This window comes from Phyllobates terribilis, unplaced genomic scaffold (assembly GCF_046119375.1).
Source record: "Phyllobates terribilis strain yellow unplaced genomic scaffold, ASM4611937v1 Scaffold_9__5_contigs__length_417890890, whole genome shotgun sequence".
Lineage (NCBI taxonomy): Eukaryota > Metazoa > Chordata > Amphibia > Anura > Dendrobatidae > Phyllobates > Phyllobates terribilis.
The window spans coordinates 330667215-330688519 of record NW_027362769.1 but is presented as its reverse complement, the minus strand read 5'-3'; the positions used below and the strand labels follow the sequence as shown (position 1 = coordinate 330688519).

At 44.2% G+C, this 21305-nt stretch overlaps 1 protein-coding gene across 3 annotated transcripts in view; it reads right to left on the bottom strand.

The window, feature by feature from the left end:
* The window catches only part of TECPR1 (tectonin beta-propeller repeat containing 1), an 82957-nt gene that overhangs the window by 41486 nt on the left and 20166 nt on the right, over positions 1-21305 (bottom strand). For all 3 annotated transcript variants that reach the window (XM_073647986.1, XM_073647988.1, XM_073647987.1), the window contains exons 8-16: positions 16376-16477; positions 15807-15952; positions 13119-13552; positions 11838-11983; positions 11269-11424; positions 10440-10589; positions 8709-8866; positions 3156-3283; positions 2927-3029 (exon numbers count right to left, since the gene is read on the bottom strand). In XM_073647986.1, the coding sequence (XP_073504087.1) occupies positions 2927-3029; positions 3156-3283; positions 8709-8866; positions 10440-10589; positions 11269-11424; positions 11838-11983; positions 13119-13552; positions 15807-15952; positions 16376-16477 (1523 nt within the window). The remainder of the gene's footprint in view (positions 1-2926; positions 3030-3155; positions 3284-8708; positions 8867-10439; positions 10590-11268; positions 11425-11837; positions 11984-13118; positions 13553-15806; positions 15953-16375; positions 16478-21305) is intronic.

The following is a 21305-nucleotide window of genomic DNA, read 5'->3' as shown; positions in this document are numbered from 1 at the left end:
GCGGAATTTCCCATTCAGGTTTTCACTGATCATAAAAATCTGATCTATCTTGATGCTGCCAAGCGCTTGAATGCCCGTCAGGCTAGGTGGGCACTTTTTTTCTCGCGGTTTAATTTTTCCGTTACTTACATCCCGGGTACCAAGAATGTTAAAGCTGATGCTTTGTCTCGCAGCTTTTCTCCCATGGTCGGTGTTGAGGAGGAAGAGGAGAGCATTTTACAAGAAGGTGTTGTGATTGCTGCTTTGGACTCCGTTTTGGAGGATGAGATTCTTAAAGCTCAGGAGAATGTCCCATCTAACACTCCCCATGGGAGGTTGTTTGTGCCTAGGACCTTTAGGAGAGATTTGTTTGTTGAGTGTCATGAGTCTCAGTTGGCAGGTCATCCAGGAATTTCTGAGACCAAGAGACTTGTGGGTCGCAGTTTTTGGTGGCCTGGATGGCAGAAGGAAGTCATTAAGTGGGTGCGTCAATGTACTGTGTGTGCTAGATCCAAGTCTTCGCATGCTCCTGCTGCGGGGTGGCTTTGCCCTCTGGAGGTTCCTAGTGCACCTTGGACACATCTGGCTATGGACTTTATTACTGACCTTCCCCCCTCTGAAGGTTTCACGGTCATCTGGGTGGTCGTGGACCGTTTTAGCAAGATGTGTCACTTGGTTCCCTTCATCAAACTGCCTTGCGCTAAGACACTCGCTAAGGCCTTTGTCAAGGAAATTGTCAGACTACATGGTGTTCCTACTGACATTGTTTCTGATAGGGGACCTCAGTTCGTGGCTCGTTTTTGGCGTGCCTTTTGTGACAGGTTGGGAGTTCATTTGTCGTTTTCATCTGGATATCATCCTGAGTCTAATGGCCAGACAGAAAGGAAGAACCAGGATGTTGAGCAGTTCTTGCGTTGTTTTGTGGCAGACAATCAAGAGGGGTGGTCTGAGTTTCTGCCACTTGCTGAATTTGCTCTTAACAACCATACATCCTCTTCTGCTGGGTGTTCGCCTTTTTTTTGTTGTTCTGGGAGACATCCGTCTTTTGGGTCATTCTCCAAATTGGTTTCGGCTGTGCCTGAGGAGGAGAGTTTTTCCGGTGATTTGGAGAGAGTTTGGACGGATGTGCGTGGTAATCTTCAGGAGGCTAACAAAAAATCTAAGAGGTACTTTGATAGGAAACGGCAAGAGGTTTTGTTTGCTGTTGGTGACATGGTTTGGTTGTCCTCTAAGAATCTGCGATTGAGGATTCCTTCTAAAAAATTGGGTCCCAAGTTCGTAGGGCCCTTTAAGGTGCTTCAGATAGTTAATCAATCTGCTGTTAGGTTGGAGGTTCCTACGTCCTGGAAGATTAACCCGGTGTTTCATGTTTCTCTGTTGAAAAAAGCTGATGTGTCGGATGGTGACGCCTCTGCCACTGTTCCTCCGGTGGTGGAGGACGGGGAATATGAAATTTCCCGCATCCTAAATTCTAGACGGTATAGAGGGAGTTTGCAGTATCTCGTCGCTTGGAAGGGTTTCGGACCTGAGGATAACTCATGGGTGAGGGCGGATGATGTTTCTGCTTCCAGACTTGTCAGAGCGTTTCACAGGAGGTTTCCTGGTAAGCCTGGGCCTAGGGGATCCGGAGGATCCTCTTAGAAGAGGGGGTACTGTTAGAACTCTCCTGTTAGGTTTTTTTTAGTTTGCTGGTCACATGACCATTTTTGCCTATTTAATCCGGCTCCGCCCTCCTGGTCTTGCTGGACTTCATTGTATTTACTACTCTTGAGCTAGCTTGGTGCTCTGTTGCCGTTCTCTGTTAGTTTTGCTAGGTCTTCTGACTTCTATGCTTTTTGTTGTGTGTTTGTCTTTGACTGCTACTATTTCTGCTAGGAGGTGTTCAACTTATCCCAGTCCCTAGTTCTTGTAGGGATCCCTCCCTCACATCTATAGGTCTTCGTACAGACTAGCCGAGGACTTTAGCGGGTCTGATCGCAGGATCAGGCTCCCCGTTACATCGTAGGGTTCTAGTTTAGTTCTATTGTAGGGACAGTTCTCCTGTCTTTCCTTAGTCCCTGTAGCAGATCATAACACTTTTGGTGCTCATTGCACATAAATTTCTTGCAATTATCACATTTGGTTATGCAGTTACTAGACCTCACACACAAATGACATCGACCTTTGACAGGACTTGGGCTACCAAAAAACAACTACACTATTAGTCGCGTGGGGTCCGTTGGACCCCAAGCACCTTGCTGTGGCACATGTAGCTGAAGACGCGTCTCGCGACGTGCTGAGGAAGTGCCTACCTTCAATACTTGTGGAAATATAAATATAAAAAAAAATTTCTTGGGGTCCCGAGGACCCCACGCGACTAATTAAAGGGAATCTGTCAGCATGTTTTACTATGTAATCTGAGAGCAGCATGATGTAGTGGCAGAGACCCTGATTCCAGCAATGTATCACTTAGCTTACTGGGTGCAGCAGTTGTGATACAATCACAGTTTTCTCTGCTGCAGATCTAGTATTGCTCGGAATGCTGAGCTGTGTATAACCCCGCCCACACTCCTGATTGGCTGAAAGCTGCCAATCAGTAGTGGGGGCGTGGTTGGACTAGTACTAATCTGCTGAAAAAAAAAACACTGATTTTATTAAAACACCAAAACACAGTCCAGTAAATGACATCACTGGAATCAGTGCCTCTGCCCCTACATCATGACGGTCTCAGATTACATAGCAAAAACCCGGTGACAGATTCACTTTAAAAAAAAATTAAAACAGGCTGATTTTGGTGAAACTTTGAATGTTACTGCAATTCCCTAAGCATGGACATTTCAGTTATACAGCAGGGTACGGTACATTTTATTGTGCTGGCAACTTCACTGTCCCCGTATCATTATTAGGTATATGCATATATGCATTGCTATACACTGGGTTAGGGTTGCCTTTTGGGTAAAATACTCACGTGCTGCTGTATCCAGTGATCGGATTCCATCTCTGATTTTCGTAGATGTAGACACACGTCGTGTCAGACTGGGGAAAGATGTTATTTGTGCTGCTGTCCAACCCTGGGGGAAAAAAGCCTGTCATCCATGTTTGGGAAGGGTATTTAAAATGTTCTCGCTCTTTTTTTACTCTCCCAGTATAGAAGTAGTATGGTCACATAATTAATAAATATTAACTCTAGACCGTACCTTGCATGAATCCTCCACCATAGCCTCCAGTATAAACCCATGCAGTGAGATCATAACTGATGCCCCACACAACACCACAACTGCTGCTCTCCACCAACTTCAAGTGTCCTCCTATTTGACGCCAAAACCTGCAAATAAATAGCAAATGCTGGTTAACTAAACATATATGTACATATTGAGAAGAACAGAGAGTCACATACACAACCCTGGGCTTGCAGAAATTCAGCCTAGTGCAGGGGAATCTATGTCCTTACACATTATGTTACCTGTACTATGTGGTAGATACGCAGCTAAGGAAACAGGTGGTGGTTAGTAAAGGAACACACTGATTGAGTTAAAAGTGGAGTACCGGGGGGGTCAGTAATGGGGCCTCTTCTTTATAATTTATTTAATAATGACCAGGCAGAGAGTAGAATTTTAATATTTGCAGATGATACTAAGCCCGGCATGGGAATGAACAAAGATGAGGATTATTTAATATTACAGGGGGATTTATGTAAACTGGAAACTTGAGCTGAGAAATGGTAATTGAAGTTTAAATCCTTTACGTTTAGAGGAAAAAAGGTTTAATCATGATCATAGATGGTGATTCTTTACTGGTGATTCTTTACAATACAAGCAGTAAAACGACAGAATCTTTACTGTACAAGCAGTGATAATACAGATTCTTTACTGTACAAGCAGGGAGATTATGAATTCTTTACTGTACAAGCAGGGAGATTATGAATTCTTTACTGTACAAGCAGGGAGATTATGGATTCTTAGCTGTATGAGAAGTGAGACTATGCAACTCTGCCACATTATGTTGTAATGGTCGATTCACTAAAGAAGTTGAAGGAGGGCCTGGATGCCTTTCTTGAAAAATATAATACTACAGGTTATAGGCACTAGATTATGTGAGATGTTGAAAATCCATTTAAAATGTCATATTTAAGGTTAACCGAGGGCTCATATCTACAATAATGCATAAGCCCCCTAAATAGGTAAAGCAAATGGATGAATGAGCTACAGGTGACATAAGAACCTTTGAAAAATGTCAGCTCCGAAATCTGTATTAAAAAAATAAAAAGCAGAGATCCTTCTACAGGACCTTGTGCAAAGAGAAAAAAAAAGCCCTCACCCAGCGCCAGATGCCTAAAAATTAAAACGTTACGGGTCTCGGGGAAAAATTGCAACGAAAGCTAAAATTTTTTATTTATTTATGTTTTTCCAAGTTTACAATTTTTTTTCTACACCTCAACAAAAAATTCAAATTTCAAAATAAATCTGGATAAATCAGTAGCCTTAAATATTACCACCACAAAAACGATATAGAAACCCTAAAAAATAATACTACATTTAAATGGCCCACAAAATATATAAAATATCCAGGAGTCTTAATCACTAGCGATCCAAGAGATTTGTATCAAAGAAACTTTTAGCAGCACCATTAAAAGTCTCCTAAAAGATTATAATTTGCCATATTTGTCCTGGATGGGCAGGAGAAATATAGTCAAATCAAATATTCTACCAAAAAATACTATATACGATGGACGTGCCACCTATTATTCTCCCTAAAACCCTTTTCAAATATGTGTATATTTGATTTTTTTTATTTTTTATTTTGAATGGGGCAAAAGGGGGGTGATTTAAACTTTTAGATTGTTTTCATTTTTTCAATATTTTTAACCCCTTAATAACATCTGACGTACTAATACGCGTCTGTGCCCTGGGACTTAAGAGCCAGACCCGTATTAGTACGTCATCGCGATCGCGCGCGCACACAGGCTGTGCGGGCGCGATCGCCGCCGGGTGTCAGCTGATTGTCACAGCTGACACCTGGTACTATGTGCAGGGAGCGGTCCTGCACCGCTCCCAGCACATTAACCCCCGCGATGCTGCGATCGAAGTCGATCGCGGCATTGCGGGGGCAAGGGGAGGTGATCGGCGATACTCACCTCCTCTTCCGGCTTCCAGCGCAGTCTGCAAAGGCTTCCCGGGTGTTGCCATGACGACCCGATGTCGTCATGACAACATCCGCGTCACCAGAGAGCAGGAAGATTGCTTGGACATGCGCAGTGCATCTCCAAGCAATCTTCACACTGTGCACTTCTGACAGCCTTCATGGCATAGGGATGGTGCTCCATTCCTGTGCCATGCAGGCGATCAGAAAAAAAAAAGTGAAAGTCCCAGAGTGGGACAAAGTAATAAAGTGTATAAACTGTGTGAAAGTGGGAAAAAAAAAAAAATGTGCAAAAATATTATAAAAAAAATAAAAAAAATAATACACCAAAAATAAAAATATAATGTACCCATCAATAAATATTATTATAAAAAAAATTAAAAAAAAACAATAAAAGTACACATATTTGGTATCGCCGCGTCCGGAAAAACCTGACCTATAAAACTGTCCCACTAGTTAACCCCTTCAGTGAACACGGTAAAAAAAAAAAAAAAAAAACGAACCAAAAAAACAATGCTTTATCACCATACCGCCAAATAAAAAGTGGAATAACACGCGATCAAAAAGACGCATATAAATAAAAATGATACCGCTGAAAACGTCATCTCGTCCCGCAAAAAACAAGCTGCCATACAGCTCCATCAGCCGAAAAATAAAAAAGAATAAAGCGATACTAAAAAATATTTTTTTCTATAAAATAGCTTTTATTGTGTATAAGCGCCAAAACATAGAAAAATGATACAAATGTGGTACCGCTCCAATGTTTGGGCACACAGGGACTCTCCAAATGCAACATGATATCCGCTAACAAATTGTCGGCTCAAATTGTTAGCGGATATCATGTTGCATTTGGAGAGTCCCTGCGTGCCCAAACATTGGAGCTCCCACACAAGTGACCCCATTTTGGAAACTAGACCCCCCCAAGGCACCTATCTAGATGCATAGTGAGCACTTGGAACCCCAGGTGCTTCACAAATTGATTCATAAAAATGAAAAAGTGTTTTTTTTTTCACTTTTTCATTATTACGAATCAATTTGTGAAGCACCTGGGGGTTCCAAGTGCTCACTATGCATCTAGAAAGGTGCCTTGGGGGGGTCTAGTTTCCAAAATGGGGTCACTTGTGGGGGAGCTCCAAAGTTTGGGCACAGAGGGGCTCTCCAAACGCAATGTGGTGTCCGCTAACAATTTGAGCCGATTTTCCATTCAATTTGTTAGCGGATACCATGTTGCATTTAGAGAGTCCCTGTGTGCCCAAACATTGGAGCTCCCCCACAAGTGACCCCATTTTGGAAACTAGACCCCCCAAGGCACCTATCTAGATGCATAGTGAGCACTTGGAACCCCTAGGTGCTTCACAAATTGATTCGTAAAAATGAAAAAGTGTTTTTTTTTTCACTTTTTCATTATTACGAATCAATTTGTGAAGCACCTGGGGGTTCCAAGTGCTCACTATGCATCTAGAAAGGTGCCTTGGGGGGTCTAGTTTCCAAAATGGGGTCACTTGTGGGGGAGCTCCAAAGTTTGGGCACAGAGGGGCTCTCCAAACGCAATGTGGTGTCCGCTAACAATTTGAGCCGATTTTCCATTCAATTTGTTAGCGGATACCATGTTGCATTTAGAGAGTCCCTGTGTGCCCAAACATTGGAGCTCCCCCACAAGTGACCCCATTTTGGAAACTAGACCCCCCAAGGCACCTATCTAGATGCATAGTGAGCAGTTGGAACCCCCAGGTGCTTCACAAATTGATTCGTAAAAATGAAAAAGTGTTTTTTTTTTCACTTTTTCATTTTTACGAATCAATTTGTGAAGCACCTGGGGGTTGCAACTGCTCACTATGCATCTAGATAGGTGCCTTGTGGGGTCTAGTTTCCAAAATGGGGTCACTTGTGGGGGAGCTCCAATGTTTGGGCACACAGGGGCTCTCTAAACGCAACATGGTGTCCGCTAATTATTCAAGCAAATTTTACAATCAAAAAGTCAAATGGCGCTCCTTCCCTTCCGAGCCCTACAGTGCGCCCAAACAGTGTTTTTTCCCCAAATATTGGGTATCTGCGTGCCCAGGGGAAATTGCACAACAAATTTTGCGGTCCATTTTTTCTTGTTACCCCTGTGAAAATAAAAAAAATTGGGTCTAAAGTAACATTTTTGTGAAAAAAGTTAAATGTTCATTTTTTTCTTCCACATTCAAAAAATTCCTATGAAGCACCTGAAGGGTTAATAAAGTTCTTGAATGTGGTTTTGAGCACCTTGAGGGGTGCAGTTTCTAGAATGGTGTCACTTTTGGGTATTTTCTGCCATAAAGACCTCTCAAAGTGACTTCAAATGTGATGTGGTCCCTAAAAAAATGGTTTTGTAAATTTTGTTGGAAAAATGAGAAATCGCTGGTCAACTTTTAACCCTTATAGCTCCCTAACAAAAAAAAATTTTGGTTCCAAAATTGTGCTGATGTAAAGTAGACATGTGGGAAATGTTATTTATTAACTCTTTTGTGTGACATATCGCTCTGATTTAAGGGTAGAAAAATTCAAATTTTGAAAATTGCTAAATTTTCGCCAAATTTCCGTTTTTTTCACAAATAAACGCAAGTGATATCGAAGAAATTTTTCCACAATCATGAAGTACAATATGTCACGAAAAAAACAATCTCAGAATCAGGGGGATCCGTTGAAGCGTTCCAGAGTAATTACCTCATAAAGTGACAGTGGTCAGAATTGTAAAAATTGGCCCGGTCATTAACGTGCAAACCACCCGCGGGGCTTAAGGGGTTAAAAACATTTTTTTTTTTTACTTTTCACTTGATTCAATAGTCTACATGGGAGACTAGAAGCTGCGATTATCTGATCCCCTGTGTTTAGCAGAAATTGCACCTTGCCATGAGCGTCGACTGCTGGGCAGCGCTCATAGCTTCCTGGCAATGACAATGGCACGCCAACCCATAGGCGACCCGCGGTCATGTGACACGGGCACTAATGGGCGGGACAAGTGACGTCCTTATGCCGTGGGATCACGATTCCACCTGCGGCGGTTAGAGGCACATGACAGCCGATCAGATCAGCTGTCATGTCCCCAGAAAGGTGCGGGCTCAGCGCCGGAGCCCGTGCCAAAGGGATAGACACGGTATGTGCCGTACACGTACGGCGCATGTCGTAAAGGGGTTAAACTTTCAATAATTTAAGAACTATCAAAAAATAAATAAATAAAATACCCCCCCAAAAAACAATGGTGGAATTGCAATTTTTTTTTTGCAATTTTGACTCACTTGAATTTTTTTTCCTCTCTTCCAGTACACAATATGGTAAAAATCAATGGTATTATTCAAAAGTACAACTTGTCCCAGGAAAAAACAAGCCTTCATACAGCTATATGGCCAGAAAAATTAAAAAGTTATGGTTCTGGGAAGAAGGGAAGGAAAAAATTAAGAAATAAAAAGAAAATTGCTGGGTAGCAAAGGGGTTAAAGATCTTTGAACGATAATAACTATCACTGTTTTAGGGCATGGGGGGCAAACTCTGAGAAGAATCGTCCACTCTGGACAACATCCTTACATGCAAGGATCCAAGGTACAGATATGAAGACGGGCACAGACCACTGACCCTTCCGTAACACTTACATTTGGTCACACAATCGTCCGCTGGTCAGAAACTCCAGGTCCGATGACGGTTCACTCACAAATATGTCTCCTTTACAGGTAACTGACCAGATTGCCTGGGGAGAAGGAGGTCCTGGCACTTTTCTAATTTCACAGCAAGACCTACTTAAAAGACTGAGCTGTAAAATAAGAAAGAAGAATTAATGTCTAAAGCTTAAAAAGCAAAAAAACAAACAACAAGACACAAACTACTGATTCAAGGGATTGTCAAAGAATAGATTAAAAAAAGAATCATTTTAATGCCAGATTATGTAAGCTTCATATAAATCAAGAGTTACCTGGGCGGTGCCAGTGTGTTCAAAAGTCACAGTGTCCTGGCTGTTGTAACCTGCAATCTGCTGGATATTGACCTGTCCACCAAAGGGGATATCTAACAAAGTAGATGGCAGTAACAACAACCAGGACACCGGCACCGCCCCAATTCACTGAGAGATTCACGTATGTATTGCACATTGTCTTATAACTTTCCTTTACCCTGTATAACGAATCAAATGGTCTTGTTAACAAGAGTATTATCATTAAAGTATCTGATAACTCTCCAAAATCTTACGGACGGTGAGTTCCCTTTCAAAAAGATAGATACACCAATGTGTAAATTAGGAATGTGGGAAAGAAAGGAGAGGAAGAAAGCAAGAAAGGACGGAGAGAGAAAGGGAAAAGTTGAATAACAAATATGTTTAAACTTATTACAAGTTTCCAACATTCTAAATGGTAAGGTCCTGTGATCACAGCAGCAGAGGCACGGATTCAAGCAAGCGGTCTCTCTCTGTAGTACTATAATGGCCTAAGAGGGGCAAACTAAGTGTGAATGTTAGGATTGTAGAAACAGTGACCGGACTACAGAGACTGACTCCATGGAATCTCTAACACTGCAGATATTGAGAAAGACCTCCTGTGAATTAAAAAGGCACTGTCTCAAGGTGAATTTTCAGAAGCATACTGCTCCCAACCGCCCCCTCTTCCTGCTTTGCCAGAGGCGGTGCGCACTCCTGAAGATTGACAGTACACACCAGTGGTTGGGTCGCAACACTGGTCTGAACTGTGCTCTGTCCTAGGCTGCTAGAAGAGGCAGTTTTGCCTCTGTGGTATGGGAGAAGCTCATGGGGCTAAAGCTGACTGGATCCAGTGATATGGCCGGCTTCAGAGCTGAACAAGCAAGCTGTAAAGTGTACAGCCTGCTCATGCTGCGCACTCCTTGCCTAGGAGACTGGCCAGACTGGGACTACAGAGGTGGCAGAAACCTAGGCAACAATCCTGTAAAACCGTGATTTTTGCTATATACAGCAATACCGTTGCATTCTTGTATCAGATAATCAAAGGCTCAAGTCCCCAAAGGGGACTAATAAATACAGTGAAAAGTAAGAAAAAAAAAGTTATGAAAATGTTTTAAAAAATATAAAAAAGTTCAAATCAACTCCCTTTTGACCCATTAAAAATAAAGAAATATAAAAAATACACAGATTTGGCATTGAGCGTTCCGATTTATCAAAATATAAAAAAATTAATCTGATCGATAAACGGCGTAACCAAAAAAAAAAAAATACAGAAATGCGTTTTTTCGATCGCTGCAACAACACAATGAAATGTTGCGGCGATCAAAACATGGTATATACCCCAAAATGATATCAATAAAAATACTGGCTCGGGGGGTGCGAAAAAAAAAAAAAGCCCCCGCACGACTCTTGCTCTTACCCAGTCATGCATCTCCTGCTCGGTGGCCGCAGCCAGGCGCACCGGCCACCTCTGCTTAGTCTTCTCTGAGGTGTATATGGCAAAGGAGTGTTTAGCGTCGTTAAGAACCGGCACTAGAATAGTGACTTCATTGAGAAATAAGTGCAAATACTGAAAAGGAAACACATAATCGAGATATTAGTAAGTAATGGGTAAGGAAATGACTGCTGAGACCCCCAACAATCGCCAGAACTGGGGACTTCTTTCTTAATGGTTTTGCAGGGCCGCTGCTTGACTCATTTTCTATTAGACTGCAGCCACCACTAGGGGGAGCTAAGGAGCTTACTGCATACACTCATACTTTAAAAGTATGCAGAAAATCTGTGTTCCCCGGTTGCAATTTGTTTAAAAACAAACAGGGCTTTACTCATTCTCCCCAGGTCCAGCAGGTCAATAGCTGCTCCCGGTGTCTGTTATTGTCTGCAGCACTGACATCAATGCAGCCAATCACTGAGCTCAGTCTCAGTCAACTAAGTTATTGACGGCAGCGCTGCAGACATTAATACATACCAGGCGCCGCAGTGGAGACAACGCTGGACCTGGGAAGAGTGAATGATGAAAAGTTGTTGTTTTTTTAAACAAAATACAACTGGGAAACAAGGGTTTTCCGAAATTATACAATAATAAAGCAGTATACGGTTAGCCCCATCTAGTGGTGGCTGTAGGCAGTTACAATTTATCTTTTACATTGACGTTTGATAAATTTAGAAGGACATGGCTTGATATATTGATATCCCTTTTATTTCAATTGCAAAGATCCAGGTTACAGCAGACAGTTGCGATCATTTACCTTTTTCTCCTCGTAGTGAGTGTAGTAAATAAAGAGGATGCTGTCTATGGATCCATCATTTGCTGTCACCTGCTCAAGGGCCACCCGGACATCAATCCATTTGTAAGGTTTGCAGTCTCTCCACCACTGTAAAGAGCCGGTTTTCACCCATACGGACTGGAAAAAGGTAAGAGAGTATCACTAGGATTCAGAAATGTGAAAAAGGAAGAATGTTGGGTCAGAATATATATGGCTGGATAAAGAGGGTGACAACCCATTCCCATAGGTTCTGTTACAGGATATAGATACCATTAGGGGGAGAGTGCAGCTACCAGAAAGCATCTGCATGACTGCATGTAATACTACATTTCCCCTGTAGTGGCCGCTGCAGGGAAACAGCATAGCCTGCACGATCCTCTCTTGGCAAAAATCATCTGATTGCCCAGAACCTCAGGTGAGGAACTCAATATAAAAACAGAATAGCCACTGAGAAGATATCCCTAGAGATACTAGGTCTCATGCTGATCTATGTATTTTTTTTTTTAAGAAATTATTCTAGGTTGTATATGGTATGGTAGACATTTGAGTACCTGATCTATGGCGGGTTCATAGTGTCTGAAACTGTCCAGTTCCCGCTTTGTGCGCTCGCTGAGCTGGTCGAATATCTGTTTCCTCCACACTGCGGTATTAGCCGGGGTGATAGACAATGACATTGACTGCATACTGGCTGTCAAACCTGGAAGATTGCAAGATAACATGTAGGCTAGGGCCAGGCTACGGTCATCCACAAATTTAGGTAAAATTGCTGTTTCCTCATGGGGAAAACACCCTTGCAACCACCACAAAATTTATGAATTGGTTGGAATTCTTGCAATCGTCACTAGTTGCCCCTGAGTGCACATTGGCCAGGTATCCCGCACATGTCCTATTCATTATCTGCAGATCAGGGGCGGTGGCAGAGGTCACCGACGCCAGCACAAACTTCAACATGATGTGAGTCTTTGGACGGTGCAATACACGCTGCCGGCCAGAGGCCAGTAGCTGACGACAGTGTGCACAAGACTGGGGGCGCATGGCAGTGACGTCATGGGCTTCCGTCACTTGCAAGCTACAGAAGAGGACGCCACACGGCGGGGGAGCAGAGGGAAGGTGAGTATAATATATTTATTTTTTTCTATGCATTAAATAACAGCAGCATAATGGAGGGCATATACCAGGATGGGGAACACATGCACCAGGATGGGGAACACATGCAACAGGATGGGGAACACATGCAACAGGATGGGGAACACATGCAACAGGATGGGGAACACATGCAACAGGATGGGGCCCAGGTCCAAATTTTGCACCAGGGCCCATCTGACTTTAGTTACACCACTGGACACCAGTACTGCTCACCTCCCAATGTGATAGTGAGAGGCGAAGTCAGAACTCTCTGAAGTTTACTGGGGAGTTAAGGTCCCATACACATTAGGCTGAAATCAGTCAAACTCCCGGATATCGGCAGGATCGGCCCACAGTCTAATGTGTATGGGGGAAGGGTCTCCCGACACATGATGTGGGGGAGAGAAGGATCTGGCTCGTTGGATTTCCAATGGCCGATTCTTAAGTGCTCCCGGAAGTTGAAAGGAGTCTGGCAGCAGCTCTCACATAGAGAACACAAGAGCACATGGCTGAGCCAAGGGTTCCTGTATAAGGGGGAGTTGGGAGAGATAGAGGTCAAACGAATGATTGCTCGGTTGATAGCTATTGAATGTGTGTGGGGTCAAATTTCCTACAACTCACAGATGACCCCGTGTTCCCAAGATGTTGTAGCCTAATAAATACATTATGACATCTTGAGATAAAACAGGACAATACAATGCCGATACCTGCTTGCCGAGTGAACCATTTAAGAGAGTTGTGAGAGTCTACGAGACAGCTCCCTCCAGAAACCCACGTCCACAGTGGAAATATATCTCTTCCAAAAGAGTCTTCGGTTCCTTCAGGAAATGTCTCGAACACCGACAGGTTGGAGGCATCATCTGCAGCTTGGAGTGAACTGATGCGAGCTTCCACCAGATCGATGCTGCTCCACTGGGGAGCTCTGGTCATCTTGGAGTGTGTGGGCGCCTCTTCACAACTGGGACCAGCATCTTCCTGGGGGACCAGGGGAAGATCTGCACTTGGATTAACGATTTCTTTTCCCTCCAATGTACTGGAACCGAGCTCTGGTATCTGCACTTGCTCAGCTTCTGAATCTACATCGGACTGGATGACTGAATCTGTTTGACCCCTCACTTCATCTCCAAAGAAGCAGCCAGCGCTAAAAGGGATAAAACATACATTTTGGGTACTTCTTACCACCTATTACTGAATTTTTATTGGCTGTAAGAATATTTTGAAATGCACAAAGGAATGTGATAACCCTGATAAAGGAGGTGTCTAGGAGATGTTTCCGACCTCACAGCAATTCCACATTTCTCACCATAAATGTCCGATCGCTGGGGACCCCACTGATCTTCAGAAGCCAGTCCTAAGCCCCCTCGTTCCACCTCACTGTGGTCGGCTATGTGTGGTGCAGCTTAATTTAAAATCTATGTGACTCCTGGAGACAGTAGAGTCCATCAGCATTGCAGATATTAACAGAGGTGAATGATTTCACCCCATTGCATACACAAATATGGGGGGCTTGGGGTCCCGATGAATATAAAACAAATCCACAGTTAAAGTGTATAGAAAACAATGGATATGCTGTGGATCTAAAATCTGTGTCAATTTGTGTGTAGATTTTATTCTACGTAGTGTAGATGAAATTTGTTAAAACCTCGTCCACTTTACTACTACTGAAATCCAGACAGGAAATTGCTTAATGTACCTGTAAGATCTCTGCCTCGGGTCGCTTCCTTCTCCAACATCACTTCCTGACCTTTACCTTTCGGCTAAAGATGCAACACAAGTGTCCTTCTCTACCCGTGATACCATTAAAGGGGTTGGCCACTACTTTTTTGCTGGTGGCCTATTCTTTGGAATTATCCCATCAATATCTGATTGGTTGGGGTGTGATTCCCCTCACCCCCGATGGATCAGCTGCCACCGGCTGAGGCCAGAACACAGCAGATCCATGAAAACTATAGTGGCCGTGGTCCGGTACTGCAGATTAATCCCCTATTTATTTGATAATACCCGGCCGCAGCCACTATAGAAATGACAGAGCTGCTGTGTTCTGGCAGTATTCGAGAACTTTAACCTCTGCACAGTATATCCTATTCTAACGATATCATTAACCTCTGCATGTACTCTGCCCGTAATACAGTTATCCCCTGCATGTACTGTGCCCATGATACCATTATCTTCTGCATGTGATACCATTATCTTGTAGAAGTACTGTGTCCACGTTATCCTCTTTATCCTCTACATGTGATACCGTTATCCTATGCATGTACTGTGCCCATGATACCATTATCCTCTGCATGTGATACCGTTATTCCCTGCATGTACTGTGCCCATGATACCATTATCCTCTGCATGTACTGTGCCCATGATACCATTATCCTCTGCATGTGATACCGTTGTTCCCTGCATGTACTGTGCTCATGATACCATTATCCTCTGCATGTACTGTGCTCATGATACCATTATCCTCTGCATGTGATACCGTTATTCCCTGCATATACTGTGCCCGTGATACCATTACTCTGCATGTGATAAAGTTATTCCCTGCATGTACTGGGCTCATGATACCATTATCCTCTGCATATGATACCGTTATCCTCTGCATGTACTGTGTCCATGATACCAATATCCTCTGCATATGATACCATTATCCTCTGCATGTACTGTGCCCATGGTACTATTATCCTCTGCATGTACTGTGCTCATGGTACCATTATCCTCTGCATGTACTGTGCCCATGATACTATTATCCTCTGCATGTACTGTGCTCATGATACCATTATCCTCTGCATGTACTGTGCTCATGATACCATTATTCTCTGCATGTACTGTGCATATGATACCGTTATCGCCTGCATGTACTGTGCTCATGATACCATTATCCTCTGCATGTACTGTGCTCATGATACCATTATCCTCTGCATGTACTGTGCTCATGATACCATTATCCTCTGCATGTACTGTGCTCATGATACCATTATCCTCTGCATGTACTGTGCCCATGATACCATTATCCTCTGCATGTACTGTGCTCATGATACCATTATCCTCTGCATGTACTGTGCTCATGATACCATTATCCTCTGCATGTACTGTGCTCATGATACCATTATCCTCTGCATGTACTGTGCTCATGATACCATTATCCTCTGCATGTACTGTGCATATGATACCGTTATCGCCTGCATGTACTGTGCTCATGATACCATTATCCTCGGCATGTACTGTGCTCATGATACCGTTATCCTCTGCATGTACACTGCTATACTGACTGCACTCTGCTTCATCCTAGCTGCTTCATTCTCCATTGGGCAAAAAAGCACAAACAACTTACCAGAATGGAGCAGAAGGGTCAAAAAATTATCAACAACTGATCACAGAGACTTTACTCAAATTGTCATCACCTGTTGATGCTTGAGACACTTCCTGAATTTGACCGGTCGCTTTCTCTAGGAACCAAAATGGCCTTCCACATTTTTCCACTGAGCTCACTAGGGGTGACACCTTGCCGAAAATACACTGCCCTGTCTTCATAGCCGATGCCCCAGACCTAAATGAGATATAAAAAAAAAAAAAAAACACACATTCAATCTAGACATATGGGAATCACTTCATGCCTCAATGTGCCAAAATCACATACAATTCCTGAAATACTCTGCACTGCAAGAAGCATTTCAGAGAGAACGATTAGGGAAAACAGCCAAAGTTTTTTTGCATTCGGAAAATTTCTTGCAGATTGACAAAATAAGGCATAAATGTCTTAAAGATGTGGGTCTTACTCCTGAGAGTCACATCTATCTCAATATGCTATAAATGATGTCCCAGACGGGAGCAGCCCTTTAAATCACAATGCAAGTGTCCTCTATAATCTGAGCATATATCCAAATGCAGGTCCTCTACGGTCCTTTGCCTCTTCTTATACCACAGCAGGGTCATTGTAACACTCTGACTACACATCTGGTTTGTACATTACCTGATCATTGACTCCAACGCTCAACATTGCCAGTTCTCCCACCATTTCAATCCAGCTGGTACCACTTGGGTTGTGCGAGTTTATCCCTCTTCTAAACCAGACCTGGATAAATGTAAAAAAATGAGCAGCAAACTATTACACAGGGTTCAGGTGTCGTTAGTGCACAGTTTTACAATTAAGGCTGCAGACACTATGGACATCTTAGGAGACATTTTTTCTTTCTCTGAGCCTTTATTCAAGGACACAGTAAACCATGGGTGTATGCTGCTGCCACCAGGAGGCTGAAACTAGGCAAAAAAAAAGTAAGCTCCTCCAAGCAGGTACACCCACTAACTGGCACGAAGCTAATCAGTTAGTGAGAAAGCAGTAGGAGAAGGATTAACTTGAACAAGCCCAACATAGGCGTAATAAGGGCGGGAACCGTGTCCACCAAAGAAGGCTCAGAAAAAGAGATTTTACAGTAAGTACCCAAAATTGTCCTCTCTCTATCGCTTCACTGGAGGACACAGGAGACCAAAGGACGTCCTAAAGCAGGCCCAAGAGTGGAAAATAGAAAAAAAACGGAAGAAGGCCCCGAACAGGACTAAGCCTGGGCGACTGCCGCTAGCAGAACCTTCCTGCCTAAGATCGCATCAGCTGAGGCATAGGTATGCACTCGGTAGAACTTTGAGAAGGTATGTACTGAAGACTATATAGCAGCCTTGCAGAGCTGAAATGCAGAGGCCTGATGGCGAATGGCCCAGGAGGCCCCAACTACACGAGTGGAGTGAGCTTTGACCCAGTGCAGGGAACAGTTTATCCTGTGCATGATACTGTTTCAGGATGGTAGAGCGGTTGCAGCAGGCGATCGTAGCCTTGGAGATGCTGTTCTGGAGAAATAGAGACACAGAGCCCTGACAAGGTCCAACTTGTGGAGAGATTGTTCCCGAAGAGGAGTTGGACATGTCAGAAGGATAGGATTATGTACTCGTTAAGGTGGAAGGGGGAAACCACCTTTGGGAGAAAGGAAGAAACTGGATGAAGCACCGCCTTGTCCTGGTGAAGGACAAGGAAGGGCGAGCGGTACAAAAAAGCCGCCAGCTCTGAGAGGCGCCTGATGAAAGTGATGGCCACTAGAAAGAGGACCTTGCAGGAAAGCAGGGGAAAATGTCCCACATGGTCTCAAAAGGTGGAACCCTGAACATTGTTTAGGACCAGGTTGATGTCCTAGGGGTTAACAGGAGGACAATAGGATGGACTAGACTGAGCAACGCCCTGTAAGAAGGTCCTGAACTCGGGGCGGGAAGCTAGGTTCCTCTGGAACAGGATTGACAGGGCAGAAACCTGGCCCTTGAGGGAGCTGAGAGAGAGGCCAGACTTGAGGCGTGACTGCAGAAAAGCCAGAAGGGACAGAAAAGAGAAGGACATGGGAGCAGCGTGCTTGGTTTCGTACCAGCGAAAAAAGGCTTTCCAAGTGGGGAGGTAGATTCGGGAGGAAGAAGGCTTTCTCACTTTGATCATGGTCTGCATGACCTGGTCGGAGAAACCAGTGTGCTTCAGGACTGCGGCTTCAACAGCCATGCCGTTACTTTGAGAGCCTGAAAATTCTGGTGGAAGAGGGGACCCTGGGAAAGGAAGTCTGGACGATCCGTCGAGTTTCCAAGGGACATCTGCAATGAGGTTGAGGTTGATCACTTCTGCGTACCAAGCTCTTCTGGGCCAGTTAGAAGCCACAAGGATGACCAGTACTCCCTCTGCATAGATATTCTTGTGGAGTCTGGGAATCAGCGGCAGAGGTGGAAAGAGGTATAGCAGGAGGAAATGCAACCACGAGAGGACGAGAGCATAGAAACCAATTGTGAGGGGGTGGCGAGAACTGAAGACGAAGCAAGGAACTTCGTTGTTCATCCTGGATGCCATCAGGTCGACGTCAGGTGTGCCCCACTTTAGACAGATTTGCCTGAAAACTGATGTTCAGGGACCTCGCCTGAAGAGAGACTCTGGCGACTTAGGAAGTCGGCTGCCCAGTTGTCCACTTCAGGAATGAGAACTGCAGATATAGCGGGTACTTTCTGTTCGGCCCAAGTCAGAATTCGATGGACCTCTAACATGTCGGATCTGCTTCGAGTTGCCCCCTGGTGATTTATGTACGCGACGGCTGTGGCATTGTCGGACTGGATGTGTACAGGGTGACCTGTTAGGAGATCCAGGCAGAGCCGGAGAGCAAGGTAGATGACCCCAAGTTCCAGGATGTTGATGGGGAGTGAAAACTCCAGAGATTTCCAGCGGCCCAGGACCGTAAACTGGTGAAATACTGCTCCAAAGCCAAGCAGACTGGCGTAAGTCTCCACAATCTGCAATTGTAGTGGGAAAAACGATCTCAAGCGGTGAACGAGGAGAGGTAGAACCCACCATGCCAGCGACTGTCTTACTTGTGGAGCAAGAGGGATGGGACTGTTCAGAGAGGAGGTTTTCTTGTTCCAGCGTGATAAGAGAGTGAGCTGCAGACGAGTGTGAAACTGCAAGAAGAGAACCGCCTCCATAGCGGTAACCATGTTGCCCAGCACGCTCATGCAGGTCCGAAGCGGATGAGGAGATGGGCATCTGAGAGAGGGAGGAGGCTTTCTTCAGGAAGAAAGACTCTGGCTCGTGTGGTATCGAAAAGCAAGCCTAGGAAAACTTGGTGCTGGGCCAGGATCAGAGACAACTCCGCCATGTTGATAAAACAGCGGGTCGAAGGTCAAGTTGAGATTCTCCCAGAAATCCCGAAAAGACGGAGCTTTGATCAGAAAGTCAGGTAGGGAATGACTTGGATACCCCTGGGGTGAAGGAGGGACATGACGACCGCCATGACCTTCGTGAAGACCCTGGAGGCAGAGGCTAGACCGAAGGGGAGCGACGTGGAATAAAATTGTTAATCCTAGACGGCGATGAGAAGGAACCTTTGATGTGATGCACAGATTGGGATATGAAGGTAAGCATCTTGAATGTCAACAGAGGAACTCCTCAGGTTCCATTGAGGTAATAACCAAACAGAGGGACTCCATCCTGAAAAGGCAAAGTCGCATAGGATAGGGAGAACAGAATCAACCTTTTTTAGGACCACAAAGAGGTTTGATTAAGAACCTGAAAAGCGCTCCTGAGGAGGTAGGAGAAGCGATGACACCGGACTGAAGTAGAGAGGTGATTGCTTAAAAGAACCTGGAGTCCAGAGAGGGATACCTTGGAGGCCGGGACTCGAAAAAACAGTAACGGGAAAGAGAAGAAAACTGGTGAAGCCGGAGCAGAGTGAGGACCCCACGGCCTCAAATGAAGACTTGGCCAGCAATTCAATGTGTTTATCGGAAGGATCCTTGAGGGAGCCGCCATCCGAAAGAGGGATGATCGTGTTGAAGGACTGCCAGGAAACCGGAGGGTCCACAACTGAAGACTCAGCCCGAAGTTTGAGCAGGTAGGTCGGGAAGGGATACAGGATATCCATACGTCTCCTTCTTTGGAAACGTTTGTCCAGGTGCTCCCAATCGAGGGAAAATATCTTGTGAAACTCCTTATGGTTCGAAAATACCAGGGTAGGGCGTTTTACCTTCTTGAAGGATATTGTTCGCTCCATAGTAGGGGAGTCCTGTTCCTTCATGTTGAGGGTCTGATTGATGACAAGAATCAGACTGTCCATCATGTCCCACAGCTTGGATGCTTGATCAGAATCAAGATCCAAATATGACTCAGGGTAGAGATCAGGCCCCTGGGCCGTATCGGTGCCAGGGGAGGAAGAGCGGGAAATATAGGTCATTTTGAAGAATAAGGATGGTGAGGTAGATCCAGTAGAGGAGGAATAGGTCCGCTTCCTTGATCTCACGAGCGATCAGCCATGATGGAGTGAATGAGAGGGTGAGCCCAATCCATCCCGTGGAACGATCGGTGTTTGCTACTGTGTTAGACAAACGTTCTATAATAGAAACCAGCTTCTGGTAAACTCTGGTTAGGTCGGCAACAGATTTAGATAGCGATGCTGTCCACAAAAAATTGATTGTACATGGATGACAAGCAAGAAAAAAAATCGTACCGCCTTTTCTATCTGAAACGATTTTTTATATGCTCGTGTGAACCTACCCTCAAACACACAGATGTTGCATTAAGGTATAACACAGATATCATTCAAAAACAGTATTAGGTTTATTGGGTGATAAAACAAACACTCTTAATACCTGTTAGGGGTAAATCCTGCTGTCAGGTTACCTGTAAATTAATTTATTTTTTGGATAAGAATCTTTTCTGTAATTGGATTTCATAAAAAAAAAACTGCATTGTTAGCCTCTGTCTTGTAAAGTTAAACGAGTTAACTGAGAATCTATCGGTGTCCTTGATCGGATGGGTGAGTTTATAGCTCTTATCTTCCACTGTCTGAGCTCTTCTTAGATGATTTATGACTATAAATTGCAGTTCAAGTTTCATCTGGTCATAAACAGGTTGCACAAAGGATGCAGAAGAGCTACTGTACATCTGAGTCCTCTGTCACTACAGCCCTATTCCTCGCCCAGCGCCGCCTCCTCCTGATTGACTGACAGAACTATTTCCCAAGTTCCTGCAACCAAAGAGAAGTCAGACTCGTGCTGAAGTCACACAGCACAGAGGCTGTCAATCAAGCAGGAGGAGGCAGCACTGGGCGGGTAATAGAGCTGGAGCGACGGAGGTTTCAGATCTGCAAATAAATCTTCAGACTCATTTGCAAATGCTGATTTCTCAGTAACAGAGGAACGGACTGGTCATGTAAAGGTATTGCTGGACTTGTCTTTTAAAGAAGTATAAATTGTTTGGGGGGAGAAATTCTGCTGCCAGATTTCCTTTAAAGCAGTATTCCCATCTCATTTATGATATAGCCACAGGATGTGCCGTGAATGTCTGATAGTACAAGTCCCATGATGAGCCATTTTCAGAACTCCTATAGAGGTGA